Source organism: Aquarana catesbeiana, linkage group LG05 (assembly GCF_042186555.1).
Source record: "Aquarana catesbeiana isolate 2022-GZ linkage group LG05, ASM4218655v1, whole genome shotgun sequence".
Lineage (NCBI taxonomy): Eukaryota > Metazoa > Chordata > Amphibia > Anura > Ranidae > Aquarana > Aquarana catesbeiana.
In genome coordinates this window covers 503,612,172-503,624,683 of record NC_133328.1, presented here as the reverse complement: position 1 = coordinate 503,624,683, position 12,512 = coordinate 503,612,172, and the positions used below count along the sequence as shown (strand labels likewise).

The window sequence follows — 12,512 nt, the reverse complement described above, 5'->3', positions numbered from 1 at the left end:
ATGACCCCTAGAATGTCTTCAGTGGAAAATGGGCTGTCCATAATATCCCTATGCTCTTCTGTTAATTTGGGGAGTGTTAGGTCCCGAAGAAAGGAGTCGTGTTTATTATTGATAGGAGGTTTATTGTCAGTGTACAGTTTGGAGTAGTATTCTTGGAATGATGCAGATTGGGTTTTGGGTCAGATCCCCCGTGGAGGTTCGAATTTTAGGGAAGACCAGAGATTATGTCTTGTCGCTTAACTTCGCTGCCAGCTTGGATCCTATTTTGTTTGATTGGTAATAGAATTTCGCCCCCGATGGTACTTGGTACTCTATGGTACTTCTCTGCGGCCGTGGTGAGAGCTAAGTTACACTGAACTCTAGCCATCTCCAAGATGAGTCAAGAGGCAGAGGTAGGATTGCGTTTATGCAATGTACTTAAGTCTAGAAATTCTTTGTTTAACCTCTTGACTTCTGCTTTATGTTCTCTTTTTAGTCGAGAGGACAGCTAAATCAGTGTGCCCCTCATTAACGACTTATGTGCTGTCCAAAGTGTGGATGGGGAGGTATTATCGACATCATTATGAAGAAAGTATTCCTGTAGTGATTTCTCAAGGGTGGTACAGTGGACAGGGTTGCTCATTAGGGATTTGTTGAGACGCCACGCAAAAGGTCTCTCTGAATCTCCGGTGTATTGCATGGATAGAAACATCATAGAGTGGTCTGATAATGGGGTGTCTCTGAGCTTAGAAGTAATGGCTAGGGAGATAGAAGAGGCTGATATGAAAATGTGGTCTACCCTGGCAAAGATCTAGTGTGGAGCTGAAAAGTGGGTGTAGTCTTTGGCGTGGTGGTTCAGTTCCCTCCATACATCAACTAGATTAAGGTTGTTTAGCAATTGCACAAATTTTAAGCTCTGTTTCGGTGGGCGTTTAGCTGTAGTTGACCTCACTCTGGATTTGTCCAGGGATAGGTCAAATGGTAGGTTTGTGTCTCCCCCTAGAATGACAGTTCCCTTGAAGTGTGGTTTTAATTTGGTCATTATAGAGTCAAAAAACTTTCCTTGGCCTTTATTCAGGGCATAGTATGAGACAAATGTGTATGTCCCTCCGTTGATGTTACATTCAATCAGTAGAAACTGCCCTCCCTGGTCCCTAACTATCGTTGCTAGAGTGAAGTTAAGGTTGCGGAAGAAGCAAATGGCTACTCCTCTTGTTTTATTCTCGGCAACTTCCTTATTTTTGTCCATTCGTACGTCATCACATACGAATCCGTCGGACTTTGGGTGTGATTGTGTGTAGGCAAGTCCGTTTGTTCAAAAGTCCGTCGGAAGTCCGTCAAAAGTCTGACAAAAGTCAGCCGGAATGGCAGTCGGACTTTTGTTGCGGTAAAGTCCACTCGTGTGTATGCGGCCTTAGGGAGAAGTTAGGCTTGAGCTTAGGACTTTGATTAACCTCTTCCCGTCCACGCTATAGCCGAAAGACGGCTACAGTGCGGGCCTAAATTGCCGGGAGGGCGTCCAGGTTCGTCCTCCTGTACATGAGCTTCCTGCGCACCTCCTGTGGGGCGCTCGTGGCTCACTCTGTGATCAGAGAGTTAATGAGGCCCCTTACCACATGATCAGCTGTTAGCCAATGACAGCTGATCGCGTGATGTAAACAGAGCCAGTAATCTGCTTTTTTTCCCCTCACGCTAAAAGAGTGAGGAGAAAAAAATAATCCGATTATCGTCTGGAGTAAACGGGGCATCGGTCCCGCACACTTCAGACCCAATGCTGCTAAGCATTACCCACCAGTTCCACCTAACAGTGCATATCAGCACTGCTAATCAGTGTCCACCAGTGCCACCTACCAGTGCCCACCAATGCCAGCTATCAATGCCCACCAGTGCCACCTATCAGTACCCATCAGTGCTGCTCATCAGTGCCTCCTCATCAGTGTCACCTATCAATGCTGCCTATCAGTGCCCATCAGTGCCACCTATCAGTGCCCATCATTGCCACATATCAGTGCCCTTCAGTGTCGCCTATCAGTGCCCATCAGTGCCACCTCATTAGTGCCCACCAGTGCCACCTCATCAGTGCCACCTATCAATGCTGCCTATCAGTGCCCATCAGTGCCACCTATCAGTGCTCATCAGTGCAGCCTATCTGTGCCCATCAGTGCAGCCTATCAGTGCCCATCAGTGCAGCCCATCAGTGCCCATCAATGCAGCCTCATCAGCACACATCAATGAAGGAGAAAAATTACCTGTTTGTACAATTTTATAACAAACTATAAAAACTGTTTTTTTTTCAAAATTTTCAGTCTTTTTTTGTTTGTTTAGCAAAAAATAAAAACCCCAGCAGTGATTAAATACCACCAAAAGAAAGCTCTATTTGTGTGAAAAAAATGTCATATTGGTACAGTGTAGCATGACTGCACAATTGTCATTTAAAGAGTGACAGCGCTGAAAGTTGAAAATTGGCGTGGGCAGGAAGGGGGTTTAAGTGCCCAGTAAGCAAGTGGTTAAAGTAAACTAGTGATAACTTTGTTGCCTCCTTTGTTAGAGGTTCTGATAGTACACAGTGGTACCAGGAGAACAGTTAAAATAGAACTTTAGGCAAAACTTTTTTTTTCATTTTGGATAGAGCAAGGAAGGCTTATAACCACTGTCATAATTTTTTTTCGCCATCTGTGTCCCATTGCAGGGATTTCCCTTCACTTCCTGTCCCATAGCCAAACAGGAAGTGAGAAGAAATCCCTGCAAATAAAAGGAATTCCTTGGGGACCCCCAGATTCCCATTAGAAGATTCCCCCTCTATTACTTTTCTGGGGTCAGCCCAAAATTTGGGATATTCTTTCATTTTCATTTTCAATGATAATGGTAAACTGGAATATAGAAAGGGTGAATCTCTTTAATGGGGACACAGACAGCAATACAAAATGACAAGCATTCTAATCCATCTGCACCCTATCCAAAACTAGAAAATAAGTTTTGCCTTTAGTTATACTTTAATCCTCATCAATGTTGGGAGAAGTGTAAGTGGGTGCAAACAGCATAACCTAGGAAGGTTGGTAGGTTGGAAAAGTCACTGGTGACCCTCATGCCCTAGACTTATGCCCCGTACACACGGTCGGACTTTGTTCAGACATTCCGACAACAAAATCCTAGGATTTTTTCCAACGGATGTTGGCTCAAACTTGTCTTGCATACACACAGTCACACAAAGTTGTTGGAAAATCCGATCATTCTGAATGCGGTGACGTAAAACACGTACGTCGGGACTATAAACGGGGCAGTGGCCAATAGCTTTCATCTCTTTATTTATTCTGAGCATGCATGGAACTTTGTCCGTCGGATTTGTGTACACACGATCGGAATTTCCGACAACGGATTTTGTTGTCGGAAAATTTTATATCCTGCTCTCAAACTTTGTGTGTCAGAAAATCCGATGGAAAATGTGTGATAAAGCCTACACACGGTCGAGATTTCCGACAACAAGGTCCTATCACACATTTTCCGTCGGAAAATCCAACCGTGTGTACGGGGCATAAGACCTAACATCTGCTCACATATTAAATTTTTTTGGACAGGGTCTGATAATTATGAGTTGAACCTGTAAACAAGCACATTTTGCAACCATAGCAACATCCTTCTGCTGGACTCATCTATTTTACTGATAATGAAGAAATACATAATTGTTACAGCCTTCTATATGCTATTTATTTACAGTAACATGAACATTAGAAGATCCTGAAATATGTTCACTAGTTTAAATTTCTTTTTTCAGCCAATTTTCCAATTGGTACAATCATATTAGCATTTACAATTGTGGGATACAGTATATAGTAGATAATTAATACTCATATGCTGATGATATGTATAAACATTTCTCAGGAATAGAGGGTTAACAAAACTTATTGGCAACATTAATATTTATGAGAACAGGTGTGTTATGGCCTACTTGTGTCAGCTCATTTAAAAAAGTAAATTTGTAAGAGATGATCATGTTTTTCTTTATTCATAATGGTTGAAATTTTTAGTATGAGCAGTAAATACCTACTGTATGTAAGCAGGTGTAGGGGTAGTTTGTGTAAAAGAAGCTTACAGTTTGTTTCTATGGTGTGTACGCGGCATTGCATATGACTCATACTTACAAACAGAGGGAGACAACAGGAAGTGAGAGGAAATCCACCCCTATAAAGGGAAATTCACTCTTGTAAAGCCACGTACACGAGCGGAATGTCCAACAAAAAAAGTCAGATGGAAGCTTTTCATCGTCTATTCCAATTGTGTGTGTGCCTCATCAGACCTTTTTTTTCATAAATTCTGAAGGACCTAGAAATAGAACATGTTCTAAATATTTCCGACGGAACCAATTCCTATCGGGAAAACCACTCGTCTGTATGCTGTTCTGACGGACCAAAAACGACGCATGCTCTGAAGTACGAAACGGAAGCTATTGCTTCTGGCTATTGACCTTCCTATTTCTAGTCCCGTCGTACGTGCTGTACGTCACCGCGTTCTGGACGGTTGGACTTTGGTCGGACTTTGGGTTGGCCGTGAGTAGGCAAGACCGCTTGAATGGAATTCCGTCTGAGAAACCTTCGGAGTGTATTTCGATGGCAAAACCAGTTGTGTGTACGCGGCATAAGAGTTATCATGGAAAAAAGATGTCTCCACTGCAGCTTTATCAACAATCTTTTTTATTCCATGACAACTCACATATTTCGAAAACCAATTGTCACAGGGACAGAAAGTGAGGTGAAATCTTCTGAACAGGGACACAGACAGTAAAACAAATGTTACATGGGTGATAACCCTTCCCTATGCTATGCAAAAAACTTAAAATTTATTTTTTTGGCTGGTGTTACACTTAAAAAAATGTACCTGTTCCAACTTACATACAAATTTTAACTTAAGAACAAACCTACAGAACCTATCTTGTTTGTAACCCAGGGACTGCCTGTACATTATTAGCTCTTTATTTATTATAAACTGTGTTTCAAAGAATATGTGCATTACCTGAGAGATGATATACTAACCTCCTTTACTTCCTTTCAACTCTCATTTTACAGCAGCTGAAATATACAGAAAAGGAGAAAATAAAGAAACAAGGAAGGAATAATGGATCTTGGTGGGAACATGAGATTCCTCAGTTGTCACTTGTTATTAAAAAATAACAAAAATAAAAAGTAAGTAAAGACCTTTTTTATTGAACTCATCACATCCAGCTTCTTCTGCTTCAGGATATGTACACATTAAAATGTTTTATTGCCTTTGAATGTAAAAGTCAAAATGCTTATGCCACACCGAGCCTTGCATGTGGTCCCCCACTTGTTTTTTTTTTTTTTCAAAGCCTAAATCTATCTATGCTGGTCTAGGAGAACTGGGTTCCTTGTGTGTTTCATTCATTTTATCTGATGAGGCCATGGCTATCAACTCTGGCAGAGAAGCCTCCTGGGTTTTTGTAATATCAACAGCGTTGCTTATGGGGCGTACACACGGTCGGACTTTTCGTCTACAAAAGTCCAACGTACGCCAACGGACTAAAGCTGGCTGGTAATCCGATCGTGTGTGGGCTTCTTCGGACTTTCAGCGGACTTTTTCAGCCTCAAATCCGACAGACTTTAGATTTGAAACATGCTTCAAATCTTTACGTCGTAACTACAACGGACCCAGAAATCCGCTCGTCTGTATGCTAGTCCTACGGACAAAAAAACGACGCATGCTCATAAGCAAAAACTAAACGGAAGCACTCGGTCTAGTAAAACTAGTGTTCGTATTGTAGGAAGCACATTCCTCACGCTGCAAAATCTGTGATCGTTGAATGCAGCGCATTTAATGTCTTCTTTACGAATGCTATAAAGAACGAAGATATTTTGCTGTTCCTATTCAAACAGAGTTCTCCCAAACAGATTTCTGGATTCTTTTTTTCTTTGATCTCATGAATGACATGATATGCTTTTTCAAAACAATGTTTCCATACTAATAATACTTTTTAAATTTTTTTTTTTTTTGGTGGAGTCATCTTTTCTTGTAATTTTTAACCAGATATTTATTTTATGATTGTTGTGGAACTTTTTTTCTGTTTATCTATAAATTTGTTTGTAAAGTTGCCACAGGGAACCCATTTTTATATATATATATATATATTTTTTTTTTTTGGTGTTTGTAAAGTTGCCACAAAGAAACCATTTTTCTTTTTAGGTTTTTATTGTATTTTTTTTAATGTTTGTAAAGTTACCACAAAGAACCCTTTATAATTTTTGTTTTTATAGTGATTTGTTATTTTTTTGATATAAAGTTAACCCAAAGAACCGTTTTTGGTTATGTATCTTTTTTTTTTTAAATACTTACCACTCGAACATTATTAACATTATTTTAATCTATTTTTGGTGTGTTTTTGAAAAATCAATGAGATTGTTGTCCCTTGTTAATTTAAAATTGTGTCTAAAATCTATGATTTAAAATAAAAAACCGAAACTCAAAAAAGATCCATTTATTTATGGTCTAAATAAAATAAAGAGGAAGTCAACGCTGGAAAAAGTATGTGTACAAGAAAATGGGGATCTTGAGGAGTCCATATAAGAGGGAGCACAATCTGGTCCAAGAATCCCAGAGATCAACAGCACCAGCAGATGATATAGATGTCCCCAGACTGTGGTACTACAACAGCCTGCGTCTTCCGTCAGACCAGACTGAACCCAGGTCATCACTTTCTTCTCTTCCCTGCAGCCTTTCCTCCACGCTGCCCTGCAGCCTTCCCTGCAGCCTTCCCTGTAGCCTTCTTTCGAGGCTGTGGCTCTGGTGTTTCAGTTGTGGCAGGAGGAGGAGGAGGAGGAGGAGGAGGGGGGCTGCCTCATGTAGTTGGGTGTTTCGTGTTAGCGTGCCCTGCAGCCCCTTCTGGATTGTTTCCCCAAATAGTCGCTCACAAATGAGGCGCTGCTCCCAATCCATTTGAAGAAGCCTGCTGGCTAAGTAGCAGCCATAGGACTCTTCCGCTTCGGGGGGGCTCCTTAAAAAACGGGTGGCCTCTTGCATGAGGCGCAGGGATGCCTCCTGTGTGACCGTCCCCTTCCTGGCCCTTTTTTTGGGAAGGTGGAGGGGAGGCACTTGGGATTCGGTCAGGCTCCTACTGGGCCCAGCCACCTCACTTGGCCCAGCCACCTCACTTTGCCCAGCCACCTCACTGGGAGCAGCCACCTCCTGCCTGACACTGGGCCCAGCCTCCTCCAGGATGATGGTGAATCCGGCCTCCTCCAGGCTGTCCATGGGCCCGGTCTCCTCCTGCCTGCCACTTTCCCCACATTCCTCCTGGATGGACTCATCCTGTGTATAAAAAAAGGACATAGTTTTAGTATATATTTTTTGGGTTCATCAATGACACACAGTTTGCTTCTCATGACTAGCAAATTCAATGTGAATACATCTCTTTAATAAAATAGTCTAATCAGACACCCTAATTATTTCAAGCAGGTGCCAAACATATTTAGCCACTACTGTCAATTTATATGTATACACAATTTTGAGGGCAAAATTATTGTAGACAATTATAACATCCAGTTAACATCATTAATATTAGTACAGTAAATATTTGTAAAAATAATTTACCTGACTCCAGATGGTCATATCCGGTTCATCCAGGATGGAAGACCCAGCTTGCTCCTCATCAGCCTCTGCTGGGGTGGAGGGAAGGGTGAAGGGAAGGGTGGAGGGAAGGGTTGAAAGTGATGCCCTGGCTTCAGTCTGGTCATCAAGAAAACGGAGTTGATTGTAGTACCACAGCCTGGGTACATAAACATCATCTGCTGATGCTCCTGATCTCATTGATTCCTGGATCTTCTTATGTTCCCTCTTATACATGTTCCTCAAGACCCCAATTTTCTTGAGCAATGTCTCCATTGTTGCTTCCGGGATGGTCACCTGGACAAAGGACAGAAGTCTCTCCAGCGTTGACTTCCTCACATGCTTTGCATAATACTGTGGGTGTTTCACCTCCCACAAATTCCTCATCTCTCTATATTTAGAAATAAAAGCAGTAAGGAACTCTGGATCCTTAAATAGGGGATTCATAATGTCTGTATAAAAGATAAAGTCACAAGACAAAAAACACTTATTGGGTTTCTGCTAAACCCTCATCATCTTATCCCTATGTAGGCCTCATCAATCTGTCAAGCCATATAGGCCGCTTGCTACAAAGTCTTGACCAAAAGTATAAATTTTAAATTACCTTCGTTTAGTAGCGTCCCGGTCCACTATCACCTACGCACAGAACGTACGTACGACACAATACGTAACAGCGCTTTATACACTGCACATGCGTAATACTACGCCTATTTGGCCCGCCCCTGACGTTCTTTTTGTTTACGCATATAACCCGCCCTTGACTCTACGCACAGAACGTACGTACGACACGTGCACAAGGCCCCTCTTTATACACTACGCATGTGTGAAACTCCGCCTGCGTCGCCCGCCCCTGACGTTCGATTTTAACTCATGTTCTCCGCCCATTTTTAGTTACGGCGCGTAGTGGGGTGAATAATGGCGGAGACACATCAGGTGTTTACTACCTCAGGTAGCGAAGAAAGCCCGGAGGCCGGAACGTCAAGATCTGTGAGGCCTAGATTTAAGGCCTCCAATATGTCCTTTGAAGAGATGGTGGAGATGGTGGCCATTCTTAAAAAAAAGGACTATGATGGGAAGTATGGGCCGTACGCCCGGCCAAATTTGCGCAAGGCCAAAATAATGGCGAAGGTGGTGGACACTTTACAGGCTTATTTTGGGGTACAGCGCTCCAAGGATCAAATTAGAAAAAGATGGTCTGACCTCAAACTCAGGGAGCCGGATCAGTACAGACGGATCCGTAAAGTGCTGCAAAAAAGTAAGTACCTGTGTTTTCATCTTGTGTTGATTACCTCGTATACCGCTCCATGTGCTTTTCATTCCTATACGATTGTTTGCATCGTTTGAAACGATCTTTTAATAAACATCGTTACATATCTATATATAATATATATATATATATAGATATATATATATACACACATATACATATATATATATATGTGTATATATATATATATATATATATATATATATATATATATATATATATATATATATATATATATATATATATATATATATATATACATACATATGTATGTATGTATATATGTATGTATATAGATATATAGGTAGATATAGATAGATATAGAATTTTTTTTTTTTTTTTAAATTAATATCTATTTTTAGATTTAGATTTTGTTTGAGATTGAAGATTTATATTTGGACTGGTCTAACATATGGCTCACATCTAAGTCATCTTCACCCAACATCTTAGCACTGGAGACAAATTATAAAGTCCTAACTCGCTGGTACCTTGTACCCGCTAGAGTGGCAAAATATTCACCTAATACTTCAGCTCTTTGTTTTCGAGGATGCCCAGAAATAGGCACATATTTACACATATGGTGGACGTGCCCAGTAATCCAAACCTTCTGGAAGGAAGTCTTCGTGATTGCATCTAAAATATTTAAAAAATAATACAACCAGATCCATATTTAACTTTACTTAATCTAAAACCGGAATGGTTAACACTCTCTCAATTCAAACTTATGATCCAACTAATAACGGCTGCAAAACAAACAGTGGCCAAGGCATGGAAATCTCCTACATTGGTACTAGCAGAAACAATTCACAGAATGAATAATACAATGTCCCATGCTAAGATGGTAGCCATCGATCAAAATCAAATTCCAAAATTTGAAAAACTTTGGCATCCTTGGATAAAACAACAGTTCCTGTCAAACTTCAATGACTCTGTCCTGTTGCCATGGTAACAGATTAAATGACTTACAGAGACACCCATTCTAAGGCTTCAAAGAGAACTAAAAAGGATAATAAACTGACGAGCGGAACAACCTTGTGGACCATACCTCTACCTTTCAACCCTTTTTCTTCTTTCTCTTTCCTTTTCTCCACCTTACGATTAAAGCTCATTATCAGAATTTATTTGACCTATATACACTCTACTTGTAAACAATATGTATAGTAGGTATAAATCATTTAAATACCTACAAAAGTAACTAAGGAAATTATATATATCTTTAATTTAGGTTTACGTGAACCCAATGTTTAATATTTGAAATTTCATGATATTTACCTATATAAACCCTACTGTAAAACAATGAGCTTACTTTATAGATCCTTGTAAACTTACTTTATGTATCTTTATAACATTGTATACTCAATAAACTTCTTTTGACAAGGAAGATTTATATTTAGTTATAGATATATAGAGAGAGAGAGATCCAAAGATTTTTTGATATATTTTGATATTGATATCTAGATATCGAGATATCTATCTATCTTGATATGTCTTTAGAAATTAAAATCTTGAAGTCTACTAGGAACTCTACACAAACAGACAATTTGTACACCACTTCACTACAAATGTTTGAAGATTAGTATGTACTAAAATATCTGTGTGCTAAGTATATTAATTTTTTGCTTCACATAGGGGAAAAATCACTCAGCCAACAAGAGGAACCCAGTCCCCCCCAAGCAAAAGAACATACTTGGGAAATCAGCCCAAGCCCCACTGAGGATGTGGTGGAAGGAGAGGTGGGCGACATGGGCACCCCACCAGGTGAGTGTCTGACACACCAGCTTACGGTAATCTATGCATGGCTGCCTTTTATTTTATGTAATTTTTCTACTCTATTTTAGGTGATCTGGTTGTGCTTGAGTCCAGCAACAGCGCCACCCCCGAGGATGTTCATGAAGTATGCGACATGGGCACCCCACCAGGTCAGTGTCTGAGACACCAGCTTTATGGTAAGGTAAACTATGTGTGCATATTTCTAAACACATTCTTTTTTTCATTCCACTTTAGGTCCAAGTGACTATTTCACCACAGACAGTGCCCAACGGCTAATTGCTCAAATAATGGCCTAGAATGGGGAGATCGATCAAATGCGGAATCGGCTGGATCGTATGCAGCAGGAAATGAAGGACATGATTGATGTCTTGGGTCGAATCTAAATGCCCTTTTTTAAACCCCAAAACATCGATCATGTCCTTCATTTCCTGGTTTGCTGACCCCATTCTGGGCCTTCTCTTTATTATTTTCTGTTAAATGATTATTATTATTATTATTATTATTATACAGGATTTATATAGCGCCGACAGTTTACGCAGCGCTTTACAACAACATTAGGGCAGACAGTACAAGTACAATACAATTCAATACAGGAGGAATCAGAGGGCCCTTCTCGTTAGAGCTTACAATCTAGGAGGGAGGGTCAAGTTATACAAAAGGGTAATAGCTGTGGGGGATGAGCTAATGGAGAAAATAATGCAGTTGTTAGATGGAGGCAGGAAATGATATGCCTGTTTAACAACATTTAAAAAAGGAGGCCTATTTTTCCAAAAAACCAAAAAAAAAAAAAAAAAAAAAGGATTTGAAAAAAGACAAAAAAAAAAAAAAAGGATTTGAAAAAAGACAAAAAAAAAAAAAAGGATTTGAAAAAAGAAAAAAAAAAAAAGGATTTGAAAAAAGACAAAAAAAAAAAAAAGGATTTGAAAAAAGAAAAAAAAAAAAAGGATTTGAAAAAAGACAAAAAAAAAAAAATGATTTGAAAAAAGACAAAAAAAAAAAAATGATTTGAAAAAAGACAAAAAAAAAAAAAAGATTTTAAAAAACACCAAAAAAAAAAAAAAAGGATTTTAAAAAACACCAAAAAAAAAAAAGGCCTGTTTGCTAAAATCAAAATGCCCAAAAAATTTTATTTTTGATTATCTAAAAATATTTAACTCTAATTATATTATTCTAAATTTATTTAATATATCTTTATATTTTTGGCTAGGAACATTTTATACTAAATGCATAACTGAATGGATACCAAAGATTAAAAACATCTGCTTAGAATTAAATAAATGTGTGGTTTGTTATTTCAATGCTCAGTATCAGTTTGTTTATAAATTTCAAAAAAGTGGTTTACAGTGGCAATGGAGCTTATTTAGAAATTTACAAGGAAAATACAGTTAGCACTACAACTGCTCGACCATAACCTAGGAGAAAGCCCAAAAGAAAGGCAAGCAAGAAATATAATTCAAGATTTCATCAAGATTGTTTTTATTTTAAATCTTTAGATATCCTGGCCCATTGCAATGGCCCCCTTACCCATAAAATAATTAACATATTGCTGTCTAACTTGACGGGCACTTTGGGGGGCCAAGCCAGTATGGCCAGTATCCTTGCCCGTAAGATTATCAACGATAAGTCCGGCCTCAGGCCCAACTGGCACCATATAATTTTGAGAATGTTTGTGCAAAAAGTTGTGCAGGATGCAGCACGATAAAATGATAAAATTAAGTTTGTATTCCGCCAAATTAATGGAGGTTTGAAACAGGCGGAACCGGCTGGCCAGAATCCCAAACGCATTCTCAACCACTCTTCTAGCTCTGGCCAGCCGGAAATTAAAAACCCTCCTCTCCGGGGTGAGGGTTCTTTGGGGGAATGGCCTCATGAGGTGCTTGCTCAG

General features: G+C 39.5%; 1 protein-coding gene across 1 annotated transcript; it reads right to left on the bottom strand.

The window, feature by feature from the left end:
- Window positions 1–5,339: 5,339 nt before the first annotated feature.
- LOC141145996 (uncharacterized) lies at window positions 5,340–7,857 on the bottom strand. Its single transcript, XM_073632777.1, has 2 exons — window positions 7,576–7,857; window positions 5,340–7,293 (listed from the first exon to the last, which is right to left on the bottom strand). The coding sequence occupies exons 1-2, from the start codon at window positions 7,825–7,827 to the stop codon at window positions 6,631–6,633; spliced, it is 915 nt and encodes a 304-aa protein (XP_073488878.1). The 5' UTR covers window positions 7,828–7,857; the 3' UTR covers window positions 5,340–6,630.
- Between the last annotated feature and the right edge of the window lie 4,655 nt (window positions 7,858–12,512).